This window comes from Thermobia domestica, chromosome 16, assembly GCF_964235325.1.
Source record: "Thermobia domestica chromosome 16, izTheDome1.hap1.1, whole genome shotgun sequence".
Taxonomy (NCBI): domain Eukaryota; kingdom Metazoa; phylum Arthropoda; class Insecta; order Zygentoma; family Lepismatidae; genus Thermobia; species Thermobia domestica.
In genome coordinates this window covers 80,528,243-80,555,880 of record NC_137469.1, presented here as the reverse complement: position 1 = coordinate 80,555,880, position 27,638 = coordinate 80,528,243, and the positions used below count along the sequence as shown (strand labels likewise).

General features: G+C 32.7%; 1 protein-coding gene across 1 annotated transcript in view; it reads right to left on the bottom strand.

The window, feature by feature from the left end:
• Window positions 1-2,940: 2,940 nt before the first annotated feature.
• The window catches only part of LOC145673193 (uncharacterized), a 222,838-nt gene continuing 198,140 nt past the window's right edge, over window positions 2,941-27,638 (bottom strand). The window contains exons 21-26 of the mRNA XM_081742661.1: window positions 24,778-25,016; window positions 23,180-23,252; window positions 18,066-18,277; window positions 12,605-12,810; window positions 5,010-5,145; window positions 2,941-3,320 (exon numbers count right to left, since the gene is read on the bottom strand). Of these exons, the coding sequence (XP_081598787.1) occupies window positions 3,135-3,320; window positions 5,010-5,145; window positions 12,605-12,810; window positions 18,066-18,277; window positions 23,180-23,252; window positions 24,778-25,016 (1,052 nt within the window). The 3' untranslated portion in view covers window positions 2,941-3,134. The remainder of the gene's footprint in view (window positions 3,321-5,009; window positions 5,146-12,604; window positions 12,811-18,065; window positions 18,278-23,179; window positions 23,253-24,777; window positions 25,017-27,638) is intronic.

The following is a 27,638-nucleotide window of genomic DNA, read 5'->3' as shown; positions in this document are numbered from 1 at the left end:
GCTGCGATGTCGTCTATTGACTGGGAACAGTTAGCGCGCACCACAATAGCAACCTATTCGATTCTGCGTTCAGTTCGGACTGTTGTTGGCCGATCAATACATTTATCATCTTCTGAATTGTTTATTCCCTCCGCAAACCGTTGGTGCCACTTAAACAGGGCACTGCGCACAGGACGTTGTCACCGTACACTTGTCTAATCATCTACAACAACTCTGTAACGGATTTGCCTAGTTTTTGGCAGAACTTGTTGTTTGTCTGTTACTCAAATGCGACTTCTCCAAGTTCGCCGCGGCGCACTCAACTCCTTTCACAACAGATACAGTACGTCTGTTCACATTCTATTCACACACCTGCCTCTTACTGGGTCGAGAGACGAACTTCCACTGTTTCCTCCAGGACATCACTTACCAGCTGTAGTAGACCACTAGCGCCACGCTACGTCCAGTCCACGAACTCACTGGTTGTAGTGGTATATCTTAAAATAGGATTTCATTTTAAAATTCATCATATACCTTAGCTGTAATTTTATTTTAATTTTTACCTTTCATTTTTGACTTTCTAATATTTTCGGAATTAACCAGACTATATTGTTAGAATTTTGCTTTTTATTCAGCCATATTAAAACTAATTAGTATTTGTCTCTTTTTTTACATTATAGTGTTTAAAGTTTGTTCTTTATTATTATTATTATTATTATTATAAACACAACCTCTAATTCTTCTTTAATATTAATCATTTTTACATCTATAACTTCTGGATTCTATATCAAATCATATGTTTTGTTTTGACCTTACACAAGAGCTGTTCATTCTTTCTTCAAAAAATCATTGTTTTCGTCCCACGATTATGCCGTGTACGCTAAACGAAAGGAAGGCGATGAGAATGAAATGGTGGAATGAAGAATTTGGGGCAAACGGAAGAGTCTTGAGAAAACGCATACACGCGGTTATTTTCTCTAAAACTATTAGTTGTAGCTCGCAATTCTCACCACAGCTATATGTGACAATATCTCGTGATCATGGCACATTGTTAAAATGAGTCAAAGCAATATTTAGTGAGACGTGATTGCGTGTGGTGCGTTGTGTGATGCCATTCTGATTGTAAAATGGGTGATCGAAAGAAAGTGAATCAGAATTAAATTTTGCTTTGAACTGGGAAGAATGGCTACAGGAACGTACGAAGAATTCGCCAATAAATCACTGAGTCATTCAAGGATCTTTGATGGTTTGTACTTTCCAAAATGGAAAAATGTTTGTGGAGGATGATCCCAGTCCTACTTGCCCGTCCTTGAGAGGGGAAAATGTCCAACTTAGTACACTTCCGAGATCCGGTTAGTTGATTTAAAACTATTGTGATGATTTAATTACAACTTTAAAAAAGTATGTTGTTTCAATTTGATTATTTTAAAATTTTACATTTGAACATTAGTATTTATGTAACCGCATATTGGTTTATGGGCAAACTAAAAAAATGTTAATTGTAAATTAAAGCTTATAATTAACCCTAGTTCACTGAACATTCATACATTTGGCAGCTGCCTGCATTAGTAATAATGTAACTCCGTAGGGAGTTTAGTATTCTAGGCCTAGCACGGTTTTAACCTTTAGGTATTATAGAGTATGTCACAAGCACGGGCGTAGCAACTAGTATCTCATTTATAATTGGATTCTTTTATCTCTATACTTGTATGATTCTTCGTGTGTATATCAGCCATGAGTGTTGCCTCTGTCATCATTTGGAAATTATGGGTAGGTCCATAACAGTCCAACAACTACAGTGGTTTACAACCCTTATTACTTGTTGTGACAGGTTTGTGTTCCTGCCGTTACTGCATGCAATATGAAAAGGTACAAGAAGCCTGTTCTAAACAAGTTTGTGCTATGAGCGACCGTTCAAGGACTTCTATAGCAATTGTGAAGGATTTATTTGCAAATCATTTCATCTTAAAGATCAGGGATATACTTTGGTCACCCATATTTCCTTGTCTCTGAACTTAAAGTAATGCTTAGAGGCCAAAGTTTGTGCAAAGAGGCTAAATTTTCTTTAAAATGCTTCTCTGTATTAGTTTCAAAAGGGAATTCGTCATATTTTGGTCAATCGTCAATCGTCATACTTTGATCAATTCTTCAATCAAACTATTTAGAAGTAGATGAGAAACAAAAATGCATTAGTTGTAGAACAATGGAGTTCTCCTCTCGTACACCATGTGAACCTTAATAATTATTTTAATTGACAAGTATTGCAAATAATGCCCACTCTTGCTCCTTCGGCCATTAATCCTCTGTGCCACTCGCCTGCGCTGCTCGTCACTGCTAGGTCTAGGTCCCAAGATTCTTGAATCGTGTAGAAATTTCATTTCCATTATAGATCTTCTCCTAGAAGTTATAAGGGCCACGGTGGCTCAGTGGTAGAGCGTTTACCTCTGGTGCATGGGGTCCTTAGTTCGATCCCAGCTCGCGCAAAATGAGCTTAGTAGTGGACAATCATCATTGTGTGGGTTTACTCGAGGCTCTCCCGTTTCCTCTCACTTTCTTCATTCCACCATTTCATTCATTTTCATCGTTACCGTCTCCTTTAGCCTAGCCGGCATAATCGTGAGACGTAAAACTTAAAGATTTCTTTTCATTTTTTCCTGGAAGTTATAATGCTGTTAAGCATATAATATTCAGAAATAGTAGCATGTATTTATAATTGAACTTTATTAGAGAAGTTTTTACTTCTACTGAAGAAGTGGTTTTTCATCTACTATTCAACTGATTTCAGGTTATACTCTTATAAAACTTGTCACTTATGTCTTGAGAGTTATGCTAATATACCAAAAGGCTCAAAAACATTCGTCAGAAGTAAGTTGCATGTCACGGAGATAATGGATCTTCGATAAATAAATGTTGGTATAGGATAGAGAAAATTGAATAAAATATGTGTATTTGGTTATATTTTATTTATAAAAATGAAGAACACACAAACTTACAAAACACAACATATCTTTCAAGTCTTATATAAACGAAGGAACACATAAACTTACAAAATACATATTTTTCAAGTCAAATGTAAACGAAGAAGTTACTTATTTAAAACAAATTATGACAAACATATGAATAAAAAACAAATTATGACAAAGTTTTTATCAGAATTAGTTTGTTACAAAAGGCTCACTTTCAGAATAACCCACTGAATATTGGTCCTCATAAACTAAAATGGCAGCTATTCCAATACGATACTGACTGTCATCTTCTAACGCTGGGTCGGTGAATGTGATTGAATCAGTTTCTCCTGATTCCTCTGATCCGATGAGAATTGTAACGTTTTCTCTCTGAGTCTGCAACGGAATATAATAAATTTAGCTTCTCTATATAAAGACTAAGAAACGTCAATTTTAACATTAAACTATTTTGATCAGGTGGAACATACACGCAAACAACACTGTACGTACAACACAAAATAAACAATACTTGTTCCATAGAGTGAGTATGAATTGAAGTATGCAGGCGTACAATGAGCTAAACACTATCGACCATATTGTGCATGAGAGAAAATTTAAACAGCTTCAGTTCCTGTTGCGCCCAAACAGGACAGACTGTGTTCGCTGTATCTTTTTGTACTCAACTTCGCATAAACAGAAGTGTTCCAATAATTAATGAAACAAAGTAAAGAAAGCACAATTTCAATGTCTTACTGAAAATCCCAGCTTTGCTAAGTTGGCGCTTGTCCTATTGTCCGGTTGCACGTCTCAGTTAATATTTTCAGAAATACATCGTTCTTTGTGAGTTGTTTTAGGAGGAAACTTTCAAATAATATTAATTAAGGGTGTTTTATACTGAACTATTAAACAAAAATCTCCATTGCGTCAAAGTATGCCATACTGCGCAGTTCAACCAGACCTTTCAGTTTAAATCGATTGTATTTACGAGCAGTTGGAAGCTTTTAAGGTGAAACGATGAACTTAATAGTAATCTGAATTAGTTTATGTGCTTTAAATTCTTGGAATTTGTAATAGAAACACTTGTTAAATACTCTCAGTATTTACTTTCTAAGTTCTACATCAAAGGAACGACTGCATTTGACTTTTTCTATTTTCTATCCACGTCATTGTTTGTTTAGTTTACTGTGTTGCACGATTATTATCGTACCACTTGTGAAACAAACATTTACTCTCCTGACGGTAATAACAACTAACTGTCTAATAAGCTTTCAGATCCCTCCTCTCACAAATAGAAGAGTATATGGTAAATTTCGATTCACTTTAACCAGTAAATGCATCACCACAATGCATATTTTAACATTAAATAATCTCCAATGACAACGTTCTTATTTCATTTCTTAAAACATTTTACGAATATTTTCTACTTTCTTTTAACTTCCAAACATAAATTCTTGATTTGGAATAGGTTACACGGAAGAAAACAATCTCAACAATTAAGTCAATTTTTTTCTTACTTATTAATGAATAGTTTCATAGCTAAAATTATATGTTAATGATGTTCAATTAAGTTTCATTTTTTAAGAATCAGATTGAAAGTGTAAGACATTGTTACAGCTTGTCTATTATGAAGAATCTTCATCAACTGGACCACGACTGCATTTAGAGATAACGCAATCAATCTTTGCACGTTATTCCCTCGAAATAATGTAAAACGTAATTGCTTGATTCAAAGCAAATTATGTACTGAACCAGTCAGCAGTATATGCACTGTCATAGACCAATGAGCAGTATGCCTGCAAAACTATAGATAACGGTATCGATAGTCTTGTTTCTATATCATCACAGATTTTTTCTTAAGGCGAGAATTTCTGACTGCTTCTTCTGTTCTTCGCGTGGTTTACAGAGATGGCGAGTAACAAACTGTGACGTTACAATCGGAAATGCCAGCACTAAGGTATATGCAAAGCTGAAAAGTCATTTATTCATAGCAATTAAATTAAATACGTATACAACTAGTCATATTTACTGCATATATACCTTTTTATTTTGCACCGAAAGTTAAATATGGAGCTTAGAAAATATTACCTCATTGAACACTTGTGCTACATAAAATGTTCCATTTATAAGGTTTGTTATTTCCTCCTGAAGTTGGCTAGGCGATATGGTTGTTTGTGGTACCTCATCACGAGGTGAATCAACTATAACCAAAACCAAATAATTCCTGAAAAAAATATTACTTTAGAAAATTTTAAAATACTATAATATGATTCAATTATTTAGGAACAAGCATGCCAGCAGAAGATATATATGTAGTATATATTCTTGTTACCCTTAATCTATTACTGTTTTCATAAAACACATGTTCTGAGTTCGAAGATATATACATACATATAAGGAAAACGTCATTTCAGCAGTAATATATAAACTTAGAGGAAATATTTAGAAATATTGTTTCGTTAAAAGTATTACATGTGCGTGGGTGTACGTGTATATACATAATATTGTTTGAAAATGGCCACTATAAAACACACAATTTTCCTGAATTACAATGATTTATTTAGTTAGTTTATTTCTACTATTGCCCTTCCCTAATAGGTATTGTGTGTGTGTACCTTTGTTGCACGTAATCCCGAGTTCGATTCCCAATGGGAGAGCACAAAAATTTAATTTCGCAACCTTTGACTTTCATTAAACTCCGTCTTCTTTAGCTTAAAAGGCATAATCGAGAGACGTTAAACTAAACAAAAAATCATTTCATTTATTTGTACTATTTCATGCGTTACAAGAGTCGCTCGCAATAATACTATCATATTTTTCAAACCAGGCATGTGCAAATTAGAACAGGTGATGGGTCAATCACAGAGACTTATTAATGTCGAGGGCCGTAAGAAACAACATTTTCATAAGAACAGAATAGCCGCATTCAAGTAAGGAACTAATTTAATGTACACTAATATTACAAGTAAATAAAAATTGTTATAACGGTAATCAAAAGCTTTAGTTGCTAAAGAAAAGCGGAAAATATCTACTTATTTACCATTTTGTAGGAAACTTCATGTTCTGAACTAATCTCTCAATATTCGTGCTACACTATATGTTCCAACATAAGGGTTTTTAAGGTGGATATCACTCGTTAAAAAAGAATCCAGTTTACGAGCTTACGTAGCAAATACATTTTTAATAATGGGTCAGGCGGACCGGATCAAAGAGTTCAGTGGACTGTGATCGGCTCAGGGGACAGCTATTGACATGGCTGTTTTAAACAGATGGTGTGTATATGGCTAATTAAACCTTGTTATACAGATTTCCTATAAATATTTAAACAATATTGTCAAAAGCTATAGCAATTGAAAATATGTATATCTTAATGTCATTTTATATTTTTTAACAAAAGCCTAAAACAGTTAAATATTCGATCATGCATTGCAAACAAACTTGAACGAAAATGTTTGGATCAATATTGTATACCTAGGTATGTTGTTTGATTAAAATTTCACTTTCTCCTTCAACCTTGATCTAATTTATAATATAAAAGACCTATCCGGTTGCAATGATATGAACAGACTTTGGGGAAGATGGCTGAAATTCACCTCAAATATAGAAGAGACTATGTAGATTCTACATTTCAAAAGCAAATTGTACTAAAATGGATTCTAGAAAATCAATGAAAACCAAATAATTCCTCCCCTTATCTCAACAACCACAAGAGAAAGATGGCTGAAAATCAGCTTAAATATAGAATACACTATGTAGATTCTACATTCAAAAAAAGACATTGTCCTAAAATGGATGGAACATAGACAAAAAATCACGAAACATGAATTATATTAGAGTCAATGGAAAATCAGTGAAAAAAAATGAAGTCGTCCACATATCTCAAAAACTATAAGTAGAAGATGGCTAATTGAAAGCTTACTGCAAAGACACAATGAAGAGCTTAAAAATTATGTATAGCACGTAAGGTAAATATGGATAAAACATTGTCAAAAGTCAAGTTATTTGAGTAAAATCATTAATAACGATAAAGTATATGCAACTTCTTCGAATTACCCAGGACGCCCCACGCGGAGGTTACGTGCTTGAAATATCTCACATCTGGATTTGGAATCTCCAGACTGGAGCATGCAACGTGACTTTTGACCTGATAACGTGACACATTTTGGTTCTTATGGCAAACTGAATAGGTCCTTTCCACATTGACTTGAAATAGAAACATCATCCAAGCCGTAAGGATTGAATCTAGAACTACATACATCAACATCACTTCTACTAACTACTTAGCTACCTGAATGTTTACTAGGTATATGAAGGGAATAACTAAAAATGTAATAGATATATTTGTTTTCACAAAAGTATACAGTGAATAAGTAAGTTGACACTTTATAGTGAACCATAAGCTTTTTCTTTTTTTTAATTTGAGTTTCAGTATTTATTTTGTGTCGTTGTTCCACACAGAGACTACGAAGAAAGAATCCCAATATTAACGTGAAATACAAACCACGGCTGGAACTTCGGCTGTTCTTCCCTACACTATATTGCTTTCAAGAGAGCTGAGTTGCAAGAATACTACATCGGCCCCATTTATTTCAGAATACATTTTCTTAATATTTATTTTAATATTCGCACGTAGAGGGCTTCCATCATTCGACATGTAACATCCCCTCCCCCCTCAAAATAATGAAAATTAATGAACTTGATAATATCCAGTTTCATCTTAACACAGAAAACAGCACAAGTTCACTTCCGTTTGATCATTTTTTACTCCAGCAACCTGTTAACAGACTATAAACGTTTGGTTTATTCACATAAAAATATCATACAAGAATACTTTCGCTAAGTATTTTATCAGGTGAATTTTAGACTCCAAATCTCTCTAATGATTTATGGTTTCGGTTTCGGTAGAGCATCACGAATAATGTGACAAAATAAAGTCTTAAGAATAAATGTTATCAATGTGGAATTGAATACCCAGAGTAATATACATCTTCATTATATAAACGTAAAGTTTCCAGAAATAATCATTTTATATCATGTCTAAGTTTATTTCAACTAAATAGTTTAACAGATCACTTCGGGATTTTCCAAACAAACTTACTCAAAATATACTATGCTTATTTAAAATATAGTATGCATTTTTGAAAGAATAATATTAACATTTACAGTATAATATGCACTATCTACAAAATTAAGTATCAACAACATATTAATGAACAATGAACACAAATATGAAATGCATAATATTATCTTTTCTATACATACCAAGTATGGGATTTTTTTATGTGGATTAATAACCTGTATGATATAACTAACACATGTTAGTTATTAAAATCTGTTCTAAATACTTGAAGAGAAAACTAAATTATTACTAGCACATACAAAATACAACAATCACATATATGAAATTCATTTTTCGAAAATATCAGAACATCCATAAAATATAACATTTTTTTTTTTATTTAATATAACGTAAGTTCGCATGTAAGTAAAGAAGACAAGTACAGTTGAACAATTATATGTAATCTAATGCATTATCAATGTTACGAGACCTAATAATACTCAAGCAACTTTTTATAGTAGGACCTATATTCTTTATCAATTAGAAAAAATACAAGTATTCTAATTTCATTATTTCCACAACATTGCTAAAGTCGTATATTTTTCTAATCAGTCTGGTTATTGACACATATCTTTTTTCTATCATATACCCACGCTGGGCTTTTTATACCTACAATATTTTTGAATAATTTAATTTGCTAAAGCAATAACAAATGTTCGTAAGCTACGAAGTGTTTCCAACCTATTATCAGTCTCATTATGGAATAGCTTATCACATAAATGACGTTTTTATCTTTCTTTTTCACGTTTACAAAAATTACTACTTTTACTTATACAACAGTATTTGGTACTATGACTCTTGCTTAAGTATATACATATCGCAGAAAAATTTTTAAAAAATGAATTGTTAAATATTTCCTTACGTATGTTTCAGACTTTTATTTTCTCTGTGTGTGTGGTTGATGAACGGCTAACTTGACGCAATTAGTTGAACGTTAGCTTATATAACGAAGCATAAAATCACATTAACCTTTGTGAGATTCCTCTAAATATGAACACATTTAATTCTGGTTTGCATATTTTTCACTAATTTGAGGATTGTTAACATTGCCATGACATTTTGGTTTCTCTTTTACAAGCTTTTTACGATAAATAATGTGAACTTAATTTATTTAGATTTTACCCCCTCTACTGCAGCTAGTAGTAATGAATGTACTACTTCCAGTTTCAATATTGAATTCAAATAGTTTGAAAGTCTACAATAGTTTCACACGAAACTTATTTATTTATTTCTTAAAAATAGGTTGTAGCTGTCCCAAAATAAAATCGTTTTTCAATTTTCGATATTTTTCAAAAAGATGTATCAGCCATTTCTACTCCTTAGTAGAGACAAGTGATTAGATATCTGTCCAATGGTTTTAATTAGTTTCAATTTAAATGATTTTTGTGTTTTTAATGTTAATTTCATGCATACGGAAGAGTTCTTCATTCTGAAGAAGTATTGTTTTGATTTTTGATAATAAGTTGTCAAAACATATGAAAATGTACAGACTGCAATGATTGTTTGGCATGATTGTAGAATCCAAACGTATAGTTTATAGTTGAAATAATTAACTAAAATTTGGCAGGATATCTCTAGAACATGATCTGTAGTGGAGACATAATCATACTATTAAACGGCGTTAATGTCGCTGCTGTGGACAATATCTTGAAGAAAATAGAAAATTATTACTTGTGAATTTACTACAAATATAGTCATTGCAACACACTAGTTCAGGAGATTCTGCGCCATCATTTGGGAGTCGCCAATGTTTTTCGTCTAATTCGCCAGCCTCATTGTCTGCTGGATAGAAGCAAAAACAGCATAGACCCCATAATGTAATAATTTCAGAGCTGTTAGTTAGAGAGACTTGCTGTAACAGTAAATAAAATAGATGAAACATGAATTTAATTCTCTGATCCGCGAACTGGAAGTCAGTCAGAAGAGTAATGCATAAGAATGATCACATAACGTGTGTTCTGTTTCTTGTGTTCCTTAGGTCATTATTGCGATATCATGAGATTGTGGAAAATAATCTTAGAATGGAATGAAAAGTCGTTTAGCTACCAAATTAATCATAGTAAAATATAGCTATAACATTATTTTAATCCTTTGTCTAATTCATTACTAATATACAAATTGAAAAAGTTCCATAACAGATCACTGCTGCATTGCAACATAATAATCCAAAAACAACATATTATTCGCCTAAAAATGTGCTTTTTATTAGATGTGCTATCTGCTAGACACACCGCCTGATATAGCATTTAGTCACTATCATCTCTTCCCAGAACTGAAGAAACCTGTACAAGTGAGCGATTTCAGATTGAAATACACGAAAGTATGTTATTAAATCAGTATATAAAACAAACTACTGAAAGTTCTGTAAAGATGGATACAAATTTAGTTTCACTTTGGGAGAAGTTAAACAGAAACTACAATTAAATATATAGAAAAGAATAATTTAATCCAAACTTTCTGGAAATAGAGACTTATTCGAAGTAACTTTCTTTTAAATAATTAGAGAGTATTTCTTCATTTTTGTTTTAACAACTACATATTATTTCCCATGTGTTCTTTAATTATATGCTTGATTGCAAATTTCATGTTCTCTCTGCTATTTAGTGCACTTTTATTTGGCTCATTTATCTAGCTTTCTCGGAAGCTATCCTTGGCCTTGTTGGTAGGAAATGTTCATCCCACTTCGGACTGCGAGCCTGTTCACAAAATATAGATAAAGAAGACAGTACATTTTCGTGAGGAATCAGCTGCAACTGTGATATATTTTTCAGTAATAGTTGAAGTAATACAAATCCTAGACCAAGTAAGTTCGTGGTGAATAACATCGTGTCTGTGGGTTTTCTCAGAATACTCGTTTTCTCTTACTTTCTCATTCCACCAATTCTTCCATCATCATTCACTTGCTTTAACCATCGTATCCCATAGCCTAAAGGGCATAATCGTGGGACGTTAAACTGAAACATTTCATTTCACTTCATTTTCAAGTAATACAAAATTCTTATGATTTTCTAATACTGTATTTACGCGAATCTAAGATGCTCTCAAATGTGAGATGCACCCCCAATTTTTGAAGGATTTTTTTTTTTTTTTTAAATCCTAGAATGTAACACGCACTCTTGGCAAAAATGAAAAAAAAAACTGCATTTTTAAACTCCCAATTTTGTTTCAATTGTCGTGCTTCAGAATTTGTGACTCGCTTCTTTTTGCTCTTGAAACGGAGGAAGACACCAGCCACGGTAAGTGGGAGGGGAAGGGACAATCTCCGCTGTCGCAAATTCACAAGAATGATTTATCTCTTTCATTTGCTACTGGTTTGCGGACTAATTTTAAAGAATTTTTATTTCGCGTACTATTTTAGTTCTGCATTCTGTTCGTACACACAAATACACATCCTTTACAGAATCGTGACTAACGGGATTAGCAATTTTTGGCAAAACTCCATCTAATCTGACCTAAATTTGCATAACTCAAATCTCAGATGCTCCTTGATTTTGGAGGCAAACAAATCGACAAAAAGTGCGTCTTCGAATCGTATAAATATGGTAAATTAAAAATGCCTACATCTATTAATTCCTTTTCTCTGAATTGAAATATTGTGACCAATATTATTAAATGAATAATAATCTAGAATGCTAATATATTTTGGGCCAGATGACAGTTAATTTTTAGAACTAATGTGACTAAAATCGTAACAATAGCATATTGTTTCTATTATTTTACTATTATAAATGCTAACATAAGTGTATCGTAAATCTGTGTAAATCTGCTTGTAGATACCATCAAATTTAAACACAACTGTAAAATATATATTGAATATAGTGCAAAAGTGCGTCTTCGAATCGTATAAAAATGATAAATTAAAAATGCCTACATCTATTAATTCCTTTACTCTGAATTGAAATATTATGACCAATATTATTAAATTAATAATAATCTAGAATGCTAATATATTTTGGGGCAGATGACAGTTAATTTTTAGAACTAATGTGACTAAAATCGTAACAATAGCATATTGTTTCTATTATTTTACTATTATAAATGCTAACATAAGTGTATCGTAAATCTGTGTAAATCTGCTTGTAGATACCATCAAATTTAAACACAACTGTAAAATATATATTGAATATAGTGCAAAAGTGCGTCTTCGAATCGTATAAAAATGATAAATTGAAAATGCCTACATCTATTAATTCCTTTACTCTGAATTGAAATAATATGACCAATATTATTAAATAAATAATAATTTAGAATGCTAATATATTTCGGGGCAGATGACAGTTAATTTTTAGAACTAATGTGACTAAAATCGTAACAATAGCATATTGTTTCTACTATTTTACTATTATAAATGCTAACATAAATGTATCGTAAATCTGTGTAAATCTGCTTGTAGATACCATCAAATTTAAACACAATTGTAAAATATATATTGAATATAGTGCAAATAATTTTAATTGTATGTACTAACACTAGAATTTCTCTTGCAAATTCAAACATGTATTATTCAGTTTTCTTGACAAAGAATAAATAACATTTAAAACATGTACTAGAATTTAGAACTTACCTTACGAGATCCTCATACACAGTAAGCGGTTGAAAAGTAAATTCATAAGTAGAATTTGAATCGCCATGACGTTTAATGTCAGTTGGTGATTCCAACGAAGGTATAGGAGGTTTTGTGGTAGCACCAATTTGGGCTGTTGATCCCATTGTGATAGTCTTCGCTGATACACTGATAGTATATTTGGAAGCTGGATTCAGATCAGTAAACTGAAATGAAATTATCAATAAAATCGTTGTGAAATCGTTGTTGTTAAATTTTCACGAAGATCCTTTCTTGTTATCGGAAAAGCACAAGTAACTAATTTTGATGGAAGTGATGGATCTTGAAAAAAGTCCTATCGATTAAAAAAAGAAAAAAACGCTTCAAGCTAATAGTCTGGTCAATGAAGAGGGTGTAGAGGATATAGTCGGTGACAGAAATTTCGACTTCATAGTTGTGTTTGGAATAGTTAGGAGGTAAACATACTAAGTCCTCGGACCTGTGCGGGAGGTGACAGAGAAAGTCACATTTTGTTCTTTAACTTATATTTCGAAACTAGTAGGCCCTAGCGAAAAAGTTACTATACTCAAAATGGAAGTTGACAAAATTTCCTACAAGATTGTTTATATTCCTTTCTCTCCTATTCCCAATAGTTTTTGAGTTATCCACCTGCATAAATCAAATTTTCATAAAAACACTTTTTTTCTCAAGATTGTCGACAAAATTTGCTTTCTAGCACCTTAGCCCTTAGTTTTACAGCAAAGTCCTCAGAGAAGTTAGTCTCAACAGGAGCGTGGTGGTTGACTGTCTTGTGCCCCCAACCCCACAATTAAGGAGATAGCTCGCTTTTTTAACCAGAGCTGCACCTAGTGATACATTCTAAAGGAATGCTTCACTGCCTTCTCAGCTGATGGGAGAGAAGAGATGTCAGGTTTGATATGTATTGCGTACTTGACAAATGACTAGCAGCGGTAGAGGATAAAGGATCTTTTCTTTTCTAGAGCGCCATACCATCTCAAGATATATTTGTGTCTGTTTTTCGCAACTTCAGTTTTTGATAAGAAGGGGCTGGAGAAAACTTCAGCTGTTTACGAATGTCTAGGTGTTTTTAGGAAAGTTTAACGAAACCAATTTTACTTTTCCAAAATGCTGCAGGCGTTGGATCACAGCCTGTGAAGGCATGTAGTAAGAGAACACTCTACAGTTTCCGCTGCTGCATCTGTTGGTTAGAGTATACGTTGTTCTTGACTTGTCCTCCGCCAGGTTTTGCAAGTAAAATGTCCCGCTCTACTGGATATTTTGCCATTAGGAGAACTGGCAATGACGTGATAGTGGCTGTTTCTGATATTTCAATGGCTGCTGTAACAATCAACACGTCGGCATCATCTGATGCTTGAAGAGTCTCAATCCTATTGTGCACTTTTGACCGCAGCAGGTCAATCAGTCTACTCTTGTTGTGCTCATTAGAGAAAATGATCTTGCTTCACTGTTATTTCAATGTTCAATTTTATATTTATGTTAATTGGTTTCTTCATTCGATAGCGCCATTTCTGTTCAGTTCTCTATGTGCTGTTCGCTGAGTTGGTGTACCCACCAAAAACTATAGTGGAGCTCCTCCCAGGGTAGTGGATCTTGACGAATTTCACATATTCCTCAGAAATGGTGGAAACTGAGGATTTTCTTTGACAAATCACTTCATGCATAAGAAATCCTTCATCAACAACTAAGTCAAAGCTCGGAGGTGTATGTCGTTGTTGAATGGATCAGGGTGTATAGGACTGATTTTTTTCTCATGCCACCTTCACTAAAGAAAATTAACGGGAATAGGACCAATTCGTATACCAAATAATTCTTAAAGATTTCGTTCGTCTTTTTGATTATGGAAATCCTTTGAAAAGCACGAAATGATCTACTGTAACTCCTTTGTTGTGGATCTTAATGAATGAACTCACACAAGAAAGAGGGAGTGTCCTATCTTTTGTGATAGACTGATATCTGAAAATAACAATCATACCGTTTTAGTCATTGCTTACTTACCAACTATAACAACATCGTAGCAATTGGCTATAATATCTCCTATCAACCTAGCAGCTATCAACATAATATTTTCAGGGAAGGGAAGATGATTTTTAAGGCACACTGTGAATTTAGCTATATGTACCGCATCTTTAGTTTCACTAGCTTGCCTAGAATTTTCATACTGCTCACTTGAGGTGAAGAAAACACTACAAAACTCTTCTAGTGGTGTACAAATGTCATTAGTATCACTCAATCAGATGATCCACTTGCTGGTTATACTATCGTGATACCCCGCTCACGTTATAGTACCACAGCTGTTGCATCACGCTTGTCTTGATAATCATGACGAAAAGCGGTCAGACCGCCGCATTGTGAAGTAACTACAATTGTCGAACTTCTATTACTCTTCTGGTATCGGCTCCTTTTTTTAATAGAAGATTCATTATATTATGCACATATAGATGGCAGGATTTTGCGTAGGGGAAATGCCAGATTGGTGCTCTTCACACAAGAAGGTAATTTGTGACCCTTCAGCAAGAATGTACTCTTTCATCAAATTTACCATTTTGACGTATTGGATCTATATAGTTTCACAGTTCATTCATTTTCACTAAGCTAAAGAAATCTGAGATGAGAAAGAATATAGGGGAGTATGAGCCACCTCCTGAGCCAGATGCTGGACTCTCACGCTCTAAGAGGGCCAAAACAAAGAAATTTCCGAGTGAATAGTTTTACGAGAACTTAGCAATTTCTCAATTTTTTTATTTGTCATTTTTTTCAAATTTTGATTATGATATTTAAAATTTACAATAGACTAGTTAAGTAATGCCTTTGCCGTTACATGAACTGTCTTAGTATAACTGAATTTTAACCTTCGAGTAGTCGCGCCGCAGTCAAAAGCACCGCAGGGAAATTATTTTTGATTGTGTGTCCATTCTGTTTGTCCGACAGACTTCTCCGTCTAGCTAATCTTCCCCCTCACCTTCCCAAACATTCCTGCTCAATCACTCCGTTGTCCGTTGTTTAGTTTAACTACTAGTGATTGTTTAGTGATTCTGCGGTGCTTTCCACCGCGCGAGACTAACCGTGTAATGTTTTTTCTCAGTGTTTCGCTCTGCACATGACCTTTGCTTTGGAGATGTTTTAAGCTTTATAAACATTATTTTAATGGACGGAAGAGATGTCGACAGAGTTAAAAACTAATACCAAGTGTGAAAAAAGTGAAAATTAGAAATGAACAGCTTAAAACAACGGAGGGAAATGTTAGGAATGGGCTATTTGGATAAATCAGCCGAGATGATCTCGTGGAAGCTTTGTCTGAGGAAGATCATAAGAAATAAATATATATGTAAGTAAGTGAACACGAGGAGTCTGCGAGCGAATTTGAAGATCTTAAACCAGAAATGACCAGCGATTCCCCGAATGTAGTCAGAACAGGAGAGGACGAAATAAGCGACGACGAAGTGTAGAACAGTGTAAATTTGAAGATAACCTAAAATAATTAAATGTAGTGCTGTATAGGTAAAGTTTTAAAAAAACAGGACCGTAAAGTAATTCAATGTAAATTTGATTTGATTTCAAATTAGCGCCCTTTTCAGCATCAAGGCTATGTAAGACGTGGACCTACTGCTTAACGTGGGATCCGAACCACATGAGCTCCCACCGGGAATCGAACCCGGAAGTCCTACGGCAAAGGCTGTGTATGCTAACCGCTTAGCTACGAGTGAGCTCTAATTGAATATAAAATGCGCTGTGAAGCTTTGTTTTAGTGTTAGGTTTATGTAGTATATTTTTTACTAATTTACTATTGCATTTCTAATTTTAGACGAACGAGAGTTGACAAAAAAAAAAAAAAAAAAAAAAAGATCGTCATCAGATTTAGAATTTTCAATAAAACCAGTGCGTAGCTATCTATCTAAAGAAATATGTAACGAAAAAACATTTTATTCCAAATAAGAAATAAAAAAACAGTACATGTCTAATTGTAGGTTCCTCTAATAGTTATTACTGTAAAACTTATCATAATAATAAAAATGTTATTCCCTCTTAATCAGAAAATATACAAAATTACGTTTCTAATACAAGAAAAATGTTTAAAACGATATTTGCAACACATTATGTTCATGCGGTCCTTTTGACCGCGCGCGACTACTCGCGTTACTTTTTTTAGCGCGACTTCTCGAGGGTTAATAAATGAAATTTTAAAAACAAATGGTTTTTCGTTATACCTTTTCTCTCCTTCTCTCCAGGCTTTTCAGTGCAAATACGAAACACAACAATATATATACAAAGAAATATAGTTTTCTTCCGGAGTCTCGAAATTTACCCGAAAATTTCAAATTGCTATAGCTTTTGATCACTTGTATATAAAATATTAAGTAATTACTCATTTTGAAGAAACTCTACAACTTCTTCTCTGGGAACTTCGCTATAAAAGTAAGTGCTGAGGCACTAGAAGGCAAATTTTGTCGAAAAACGTGAGAGAAAAAACTTTTTTTGAAACTGTGATTTTTACAGAAGGATATCTCATACTGTTAAGAACAGGAAAAAATAAATAGAAACAATCTTTAGCAAATTTCATTAGCTTTCATTCTGAATGTAGTAATTTTTCCGCTAGGACGAACTGTTTTCTAAATATAAGCAAATAAATAAATAAATAAATAAATAAATAAAATGAAAAATAAAAGTGACCTTCTCTATGCCCCTCTGCACTTCAACCACCTCGCTGGTCCGGGGACTTTTAGTATCTTTAACTCCTAACTACTCCAAACACAACCGTGAAGTCAAAAATTCTGTTCCCGATCATGTCTCTGTGGATCCCCTTTTGACTGGACTATAAGGGAAAAAAGACTATTTAATGTACCAATTCTTGTATATAGATTTTTGGAACTATATGAAACTTTTTTTCTTTCAATTTGAGAGATAAGATTTACATTTTTACCAATATGACTCCCTAGAGAGTAGTAACTGTTTAGAAGTAAGCATTTCCTTTTAATGGAAAAGACAATTGAAAACAGAGAACAAACAATTACATATTTTGTTCTCAGAATGTAGTATTTCCACCACCCCTTTAGGTTATCTTTTCTTCTGAGAAGTTTTTGAAACTGAGGGTTTCTTCTTTGATATTTCCTTCCTCTTTGTATCTTCTTATTTTATTTTCTTTCCAGCAGAGCACAGTTTATATTTCTTGGCACCTGACTTTGGAGACAATTTAATAAGTGCAGCAAAATCAAAAGTTATGATCAATTACCTCACGTATTGAAAGAAAAATAACTTATAAGTTATTTTATTTGCTTGTGAGCTTTATTTCTCACGATGATTCTCATGACCTTTTACTTAAATGTAATGTATATTTTTATATTATTTTACCATGTATACACTAAACTATATATGTTTTTATTTATCATTGCTACATAAACGCCTAATATAGTGATTTATGAATAGAATAGTTCAAATTTCATACCTCATATTCATAAGACAAGCTTTCGTTTTCCACCAAATATTCTTTTATTGGAAAATAAGCACAACAGTTGGAAACGTTGTAAGAGTCTATTTCTTCTAGATTCAGAAGATAGGATCGAATAATTCCATTAGCCAGGTCAGGATGATCCCACTTGATTTCCAATGAGCTTGAGTCTGTAGAAATCAGCTCCAGATTTTGTGGTTGTGTTGGGGCTAAAAATGAAAAGATTATCAATTTTCTAAATATTTTCACAAATGAATCATTCCCCTGAATAATGTTGTATGGCACATCTTGGAATTTACAAAGTTACCAGTGGAATCATGCTGTATAGAATATAACTGACATGTACTGAAAGACTCGTTTCCTCTTTGTCCAAGATATGGCACTATTATAGTAGCAAGCTGCACGGAACATTGCTGTTTCGCTTTTCTTAGTTTCACTGATATGTGACATAACAGCGTTATTTGGAGGAATGCATCAATTTTCAGTTTAATAATGTGCCACTTTGTATCGCTTATTTACCATCGACACAAATGTATTTACCCTCTAACTACCATCACTGATTCTCATTATTAGAATGTAAAAAAGTATTTAATTTCCATTGTAATAGTCCCATATATATGGTACAGGTTACCATATTGAACATTTATACATCTTCTTTTTCTTAAATCGAATCAGAAAAGATGTCTTACTTCAAAATTAGTGAATAGAAAAAGAAAAAAATATAAAGAGACTTGTTGCAGATGTCTTCGAGAAATTTTATTCGCAATAAACCTCTCACTAGATATACTACCCTTTACACTTCCATTCGAATCAAATGTCGTATTGTAAGATCAGCAATGAAGAATATATTTACGAAATATGAACAAAATCATTAAATTTCACCTCAAAAGAAGTCATACCCGTAGTAAACAATTCGGTTTATTTTCTTGGAAAAATTACTTAGTATATGTTGTGAGAGTTGTTAATGAATACGTTTCAACGAAATACGAAAATAATAATAATAATAATAATAATAATAATAATAATAATAATAATAATAATAATAATAATAATAATAATAATAATAATAATAATAATAACAGAGAAAGTCATCCGAACAAAACTCTTCATCAGTGAGTACATTCTCTGAAATTTTGTGTGAAAAGCTATTGATACTATTTGATTTTTATATATTTACTACTAGAATACCCGTGGATAGTACGTTTCATTTTGGACATAAAGGACTTAATTTGGATTTAAACATCATCGGAAGTGTCACTGATCATCTCAGCGACCCAGAAAACTATGGATTTGGCACTAATATTGCTGTTTTTCGATCATTTGTATATATCCACCCCCTCCTCAAGTCGCGGGGCTGAATTTGAATTTAAATGGCATCGGAAGTGTCACTGTTCATCTCAGCGACAAATAAAACTATGGATTAGACACTAATATTGGTTATTTTCGATTATTTTGAAATATTTCTTCTCCCTTCCCTAAGTTGCACCGTCGAAGTTTTTTATTTTTATATATTTCCCCTATCATCAAAGTGAAATGATAAAAAAACATCCTAGGCCCGAACCTCATCTGTTGAAAATTTGATCGAGATCGGTTAGGTGGTTCAAGAGTTATTAAGTCTAAAACAGAGTCACTTTCATTTATATCCTGTATATATGTAGATTTGTTTATTTCAAACTGGTTTTGAATACTAATTTGATGTTCCTTCTCAACTTTTATGTTTCTTGTCTGAAATTATCAGTTTGTCTCTTTATGCTTCAGCGTTCATCTTTAATGCCTACCAATCATCATATAGAAGTATGATGGTTGATTGGTTGGTTTAACATCACTTTTCAGCAACAAAACTAAGTGGGAGTTTGACCTACAACATATGTGGATCGAACTACATGAGCTTCTGCAGGAAATCATACCCGGAGCTTCCGTGCCAAAAGCACCTCTAATACCTATATAACAAAACGTGCATAATTTCAAGTCAATGATAACAGCAAAATGCACTGTAAATAAGTTTACTTTTAGTGTAAATAAGAAAAAAATGTTTTATTTGAATCTAGCACGAAAATTACTACAGTATGATTTATAAATCAAGTAAGTATATGAATATCAGGAAAGAAATGGCTTGTTTTATTGTTAAATTCTTTTAGCATTAACTTTATTCATAACTTTTTTTTAAAAAAAAAAAAAAAAAGATAACTAAATTTTTAGCTAGATTGTGTGCGACGTTTAGCTACTGTCTGAAAGCGTCTTCTAGCACTATGCATTAGTTTTGTGTTTCATCTTAATTCAAAGTGGCATAATATACATGTGCTTGTTTGTGAGACTATTGCATAGCAGCGTGTTTTAATGTAATGTCTGACTATTTGTTACAATATATTACAACATATATTACAATATTTACGAGCTTTGCAGAGTTTTTTTTTTTTTTTTAATCAATTTAACATTATCGAATAACTACTAAAATTTATACGACGAAAACCGAAAATAAGCCAACAGAAGGAGGAAAAAGAGATACCATTCTATTTATAAATGCAAGGCAAGTGTATCGATCTTCTTTTCGATTCTTTCAAATTCGCTGTATTGGGAGTTCTGAAGTTATATAGGTACTTACTTACCAAATTCAAAATATTTAACAGTATCATTCCGCCCTCAAACTTCAATCCTTCTATTACACACATTGTTTAAAACTAGGAAAAAAATAGCTTACTAAAGAACAATATGAATAGTATTGTCAGCTTAAACTGAAGGGAAGCTCGAAAACTAGAGGTTTCTGTGTAATAGACGAGTTAATTAATTTCGCCATTTCGCCAATCAACCTCAAAAGTACAAAATTCATAATTTTGGTTCCATCTAATACGTCAGCTAGGTAAAGAAAACACGCTGGTGTGTATTTCACTTTATTTTCATGTAAATATGTATCATTACCTTTCTTATCTTCGATTCATTTGTTCTTTAAAATTTCTTCTTTCGCAAATTAACCCAAAAATTACAATTCTCTGATTTATTATAATATTATAAGAATGCAAAACATAACATTGTAATTTCACTACGTGGCTCGTGTCTTTCGAACCCATCGGAAACAAGTGATGTAAGAAGTTTTGGCGCAAATACGTTATGTTTGATCCATCTATTGGGACAGAAATTTAAAATAAGATTTTTGTATATTATTGCTACCGTTACTTCTAACATTGATTACCACTATTACTAACATTATTATTATTACTAAGAAATTAGGTTTGTACCAAATTAAATAAAAATAACACAAAACATTTGTAGTTACAGACACCTACCTTACTATTATCATTTCTAGAGCTCCTCCCAATCGAAGAAAAGTCCTATGTTTCAAAACCATTTTGTGGGAAAATTGACAAGTCATTTATAAGTTTACCTGAACACAAATTTTGATAATTACAACTTCTCTTAACATTCTATAATTTGACCATAAAGTACCCATTATACTACTAACACTCGTTTCCATATGTGCATTATTGACTGGTATAGCTAGAATATATCGCATTATTTTCAACAAGTTTGATGCGCCTACTCTGTCAAAGCATTCAATAATTTACAACAATTAATCGTATTATTATCCTTTCAATCAACATTTGATGCTACAAACTTCAAAACAGAATACACATTGTGCAGCTTATTTCTATGGAAACTAATTTCGCAGCTGTCAAATCTTTAAATTAAGACAATTTTGGAGCCGCACGACAACATACCCAACAATGAAAAGAATATAAACCTAACGTTTTGCTACAATAAAAATATTATTATTGTCAATGATAACTAAGTATAATATATAAGGCAGAAATGACGTACTTAGTTAATTAACTATGCGTAATTTTTAAGTTTGTAGATTTAGTTCATTGGCCCGCAGTTCTATAATTGAATTGGGGCACTAAAGAGCTCGGAGATTCGGCTCATTTGAGTCATCAGAAGTCGACAAACTCCATTATTTGCTGAACCAGCCTAATCATGGGGAAAGAACCAACACTGTCAAGTGAGTAACCGCAAGTCCCACAAGTAAATGTTTCATTCATTACACACTTGTACTTGACTCAATTGGTATAAAAAAAAAAATAATAATAATAAAATAAAATAAAAAAAAAGGGCCAATGAAAATTTTGGAGTTTGGAGTAGACGCAACTAATAACAGGCTAATTTGGGAGAAGAATCTTAATTTTATTATTATTCATTGAAAAAATAGGTTGATTTGTAATAGAACTTACAGAAGAACTTGATATATTCGTAAAATTTTCTTATATGATTAATTTTAACTAGTTTTGTTGGCAAGTAAAATTTGTAATTCTCATTTTTATTGAGTGCAATACGAACCCTATTTTTCAACACAACAATGTGAACATTTCTAAAAGCATCACCTTTTTATTATATTTTGGAAACCTGGAATCTTCTTAGATGATCCAAAGAACATCAATTCTTAGGAAAGCAAGTGATTTTTTTTTTTTTTTTTTTTTAAGTTTAAGTTCTCAGATATATGCCCTTTAGGCTAAACGAGATGGTTGATTAATCAAACTGAGAATATATAATAAAGCCCGGAATAAAGCAAAATCTAAGACGACAACTTCCAAATCTTTTCAGCCAAGATGCATTTTTCGAAAACGTGATTCGTCTCGGAGAACTAGCCTTCACCTAGTACGTTCACACTGCACCTACTAACTAGCATGACAACAGCATTGAGAATGGAAAGTAAGGCTGACAATGAATTATAGGATTTCGCAATTAATTTTTTGGTGCTGTCTCACCAAGAATTGAACATGAAACCACGTGCAGCAAAGGCGCACACACTAGTCACTAGACCAACAGGGAAGATTATCAGCGAATACAATAGTCAAGTTAAAACATCGGGAAACGCTTCGAAAGTTCTTCCCGTTAATCCAAGACAGCGCTTCTGATTAGTCTTATATCAAAAACGAATTAGGTAGAAAAAAAAAAAAAAACACTCTTTTCACAGACAATGAAAAGCAAAAAATGATAAAGTATGTTACAACATCAGAATATTTAAATGTTAGAATCTATCTCCAATCATGTTATACTTAGTTGTTTACATTAATAGATATCTGGATGAAGTGCATATATATAAAAAAATGTTACTGCACCTTCTTCTTTGGTGACATCTGTTACAGAACTTTCTTCTCCATCTTCGGGAATTTCAACGTTCCTTGCTCGTACCTGAAAGTAAAACAACGCTAATAAAAGCAAAATCACACTTCTGTAGTACTTTGATTAGAGTTTCTTTGAATATATATAGCAGTACAGAATAAAGCAGAAAAATCTAAGACAACGACTCCCTTATCTTTTCAACCAAGATGCATTTTTAAAAAACGTGACTCGTCGTGGAAAACTATCTTCATCTAGGACGCTTACACGGTACCTACTAACTATAACAGTATTGAGAATGGACGGAAGGGTGGATGATGAATTGCAGGACTTCTGATCTCTTGAGTTCGAATTTGATGTTGTTCGATTCTACACATCTTAATTAGTTTATACACCAAATTCCAACTTTTCGCAAACTAAGGGGTCAAAATTTTACGAATATATAGGTATCTTTTCAAGTCTTTTGACATCTTGAATTCGAATTTGATGTTATTCGATTTTTACACATCTTAATCAGTTTACACACCAAATTTCAACTTATGCAAACTAAAGGGTCGAAAGTTATGGGATCAAAGTTTTGTCGAATTCTTATGGTAAATAAGATTTGAAACTATAAAGAGCAAACACAATAGCTGCTCAACTCGTTTCGAGTATCTCCAGGTTGAATCCACTCCTTTGAATATTCTCCCCTTGAAGCTATCTAGATTTTCAGTTTTCATTGATTTTGCCAAAAACTTCAATGTTTTTATAAAACACTTCTACTCTATCTCTGGCTTAAAAAATAGTTAATTTTGGATCATACAACCTGAATCCCAAGAGGAAGGCGTGTTGAGTCTTGATTCAAAGACGGAAGTCAAAATAAGTTCACAAGATAGCGGTCTTTTTTCTGCAAATAAGACCTTATGTAAACTCTCCGTTTCATCGTACAAGACAACATAACCTACGTATTCTTGGATGGAGATTTGATGTTATTTATTTTAACGTTTTCATCCAAAATGACTTTTAGGGAAGACAGCATTTCCTAAATGGTTGTTTCTGTTGGAAAATAATTTTCTTACTATGTTGTTTCGAACCCTTCTTTGAGCCAAAACACAAGATTTTAATTTGGTAGGCTATAACGTGAGCTAAAACTACTCAGAAATTTATGTCGTATTTTAATCACGTAAATATTTCTATACATTCGAATAGCATCGTGTCCGTGGTTTTTCACAAGGATTCCCTGTTTTTCCTCACGCATTCTTTCCATCAATTCTTTCATAATCATGCACTTTTGTTAATAATGTTGCTTCCTTTAGTCTAAAGAGTATAACAATGGAATGTTAAAGAATTCATTTTTCTGCCGAGTGACAAAACAAAAATTTTAGTTTCCTCTATGTAACAAATTTTCGGAAAAATATACCGTTGACTATAAAAGCATTACAGTATTTTAACTGAAAAAGTAACAGTGTTTACATGCAATAAAATCAATGTACACGAAAGTAACGATAACTTATGCTCCTGCTGAAACTTACACAAGTTTAACACGAAGTTACCACTAATATCATTAAATTATACACTATTCTTTACTATCTATGGAATTCGATGGCCAGAAACATACCGTTACTATATACTTTCTGTCAGGTTTAAGAGGTTTGATAGTGTAGCAAAATTTATCATTCCATATTGGACATGGCAGCGCAGGAATGACTACACTGAATTCCTCAGTATCAGTTTCTTCTCGATAAATGATGGTGAAAGACTCCAAATCACCAAAAGTTCTTTCTGGTTTCTCCCAACGTATTCCCAACATACGACGTCCTTTCTTGTAAACAACCAAATTGGTCACTGGTTCTGGAACTGAATGAATGATACATTAACATAATTTAGACAATGAATCACTGCTAACAATATATATATTGAGTACGTACTTAATGTCATTAGTTAAGTACGGGACAATGGTTTGATATTCAGTTACTGGTCTATTATTAACAAATTCTGCTCGTGTCCGAGATTTCTTTTCAAAAGAGTTTACAGTGAGTAATACAGAAAGGCAAGAAAGTAGTTAAAAGCTCCAATAAGTTTCTTCTGTACTTACTATGAGCAATCGTAAATAACATTAATTCAAACAGCGGAACCTGTTCAGATAAGGGTTGGGGATATCAGAATGATCTTCAACACATCTCTTAGCTCCCTCGATTCTCTAACTTTCATTATTGAACATCTATGCTGAAGTTTCTGAGAAGCGAGACCTGTAATAGTGAGGTTCGGGGACATCAGGATGAACTCCAACAATTCCCTTAGCCCTCTCAGTTCACTTATTTTTATTATTAAATATCTTTGGTCACTTTAAGAGCAGGAAAGATCTGTCCAGGTGAGGTTTGGAGACATCACGAAGAACTTCAACAGCTCCCTTAAGCCTCTCAGTTCTTTGATTTTCATCACTGAACACATACGGTTAGTTTTAGAGCAGCTAGACCTGTTCAAATAGGATTTAGGGATATCAAGATGAACTTCAATAGTTCCCTTAGTCCTTTCAGTTCCTTGACCTTCATTAGTAAAACATGTATGGTCAGCATCAGAGTAGCGAGATATGTCTGACTTTCGTTATTGAACATCTATGGTGAGTTTCAGAAGAGTGAAGCCAGAACTTCTTTTCTCTTGGCATACTTGGGTGCTGACTGAAAGAAGAAAGATATGGTTTTGTCTGTTAAAGATTCGATAATTATGTGCCTCAATTCCACAACAAAATCAGGCTGTATCACACATTAGGGCGGTCCATTGACATGTAATCAGTTAAGTTGCATTCTATATTGTATTTTCATTCTTTAGATAAGTTATAAATATGTGTGATTAATAACAAACAATACTTAAATTAGTAATTCATATTGTAAAAATAAATGAATTAAATATAAAAGAGTATACTACCAATCATGAGTAAATGCAGAATTGATAATAAACTTTAAATGAAAATAACGAGTATCTAGCTACACAGCATAAGTTCCTGTACGTTAAATTATTTCATTATTTGCTTGTTAGTATGACCAGGTAACTACGAGCATATTTGCATTTCTATCACATCTTAATACATTTCATCCAAGTTGCTTCGTCATGTATCCGAAGCCTATCAATCTGTTACTTCGTCATGAATTTCTCCTTTCTCGTACGGTAAAATCAACATATTTAATCCATTTAATCCCAAATTATTTTTGTTTCAGAATTTCGTAATTCTTTCTAAACTTATTGATTCTGACCTCATTTAACATATTTTGAGGATTTTAGTAGTAACAGATGGACTGGTAGCAGGTCCTTATTGTAAAAGACGAAATAAATCCATAACAAATAATCCACTAACAAAAATTGATAAAAATAAATTGTTTCCATTTGGAAACAGTGGACTTAAATGGGTTTTAATAATTGTAATAGTAGTTCTGTTTCATTATAGTGATTAACGAGATGAAGAAGCTACTGAAGAAGTACACCTTGGCTTTGCGAAGTCGAAGATTAAGGTAAATTGACTTGACCTATCGATGAATGAATTAATGTAGTAGGGTTTGCAATTTCGTTTATGTGAAAGCATGTTTAGCTTATGTGTAGCACTAGTCGGGTGCACTAAATCTCTTAATCCTTCATGGTTTGAAATTTAACGCAATTTTTATGTTGGTAGTACGCTATCCTTACGCGTAAAATTATTCTCCTGCACGATGTAATTCTCTCTCAGTAAATAGATTATACATCCTCTGATTAATGCCGGGAAATGAAAAAAAAAAAAAAAAAAACTAGTTAAGGCAGAAGAGAGACAAATTGTTGCCACTTTTTTCTACCACTACCTAGTCTCTATTATCCCTTTGCATCTAGCAATTTTATAACTCAGTTGAATCCTTAATATTAAAATATATACAGGTGTGTGTTCATAATTGAAAAAGTGGAAGAAACCCATTTCGTAATAAAAAATAAATTTAAAAAAACTTTGTTTGCTGGTGAGGTTCTGACATCAAATTATATTTTTAAGAACTAATTTATTCTGTATTTAGTTAAAGTGACAGTTTTTCTAGTAGTAAAGCATTTTTTTTACAAAAATAAAAAAACAATTCTTGTAATAGCATTCGTACAGTATTGACAATAACTAGAATGAAATAGATCCATCTTTACAGTTATTGGACGTGTAGATTTCATGATAAGCGAAGGAATCTATGAAGTCCGTGACGAAGGAAATGATTGACAATCGGAAAACGTACGTGAATACGGGAGGCTATTTTGGTTGAAATTTCGTTTAAAAGCTTATTTTTACATTGGTTTTAGCGGAATATCCGTAAATTGTAATGGCAGCCTTGCAACATAATACAGAAAAGCTATCATTATCAATTCATTTTTTAAACTTCGGCTTTTAAATACAATACATTGTTACTTCTATTATTATTGTTATTATTATTATTATTATTATTATTATTATTATTATTATTATTATTATTATTATTATTA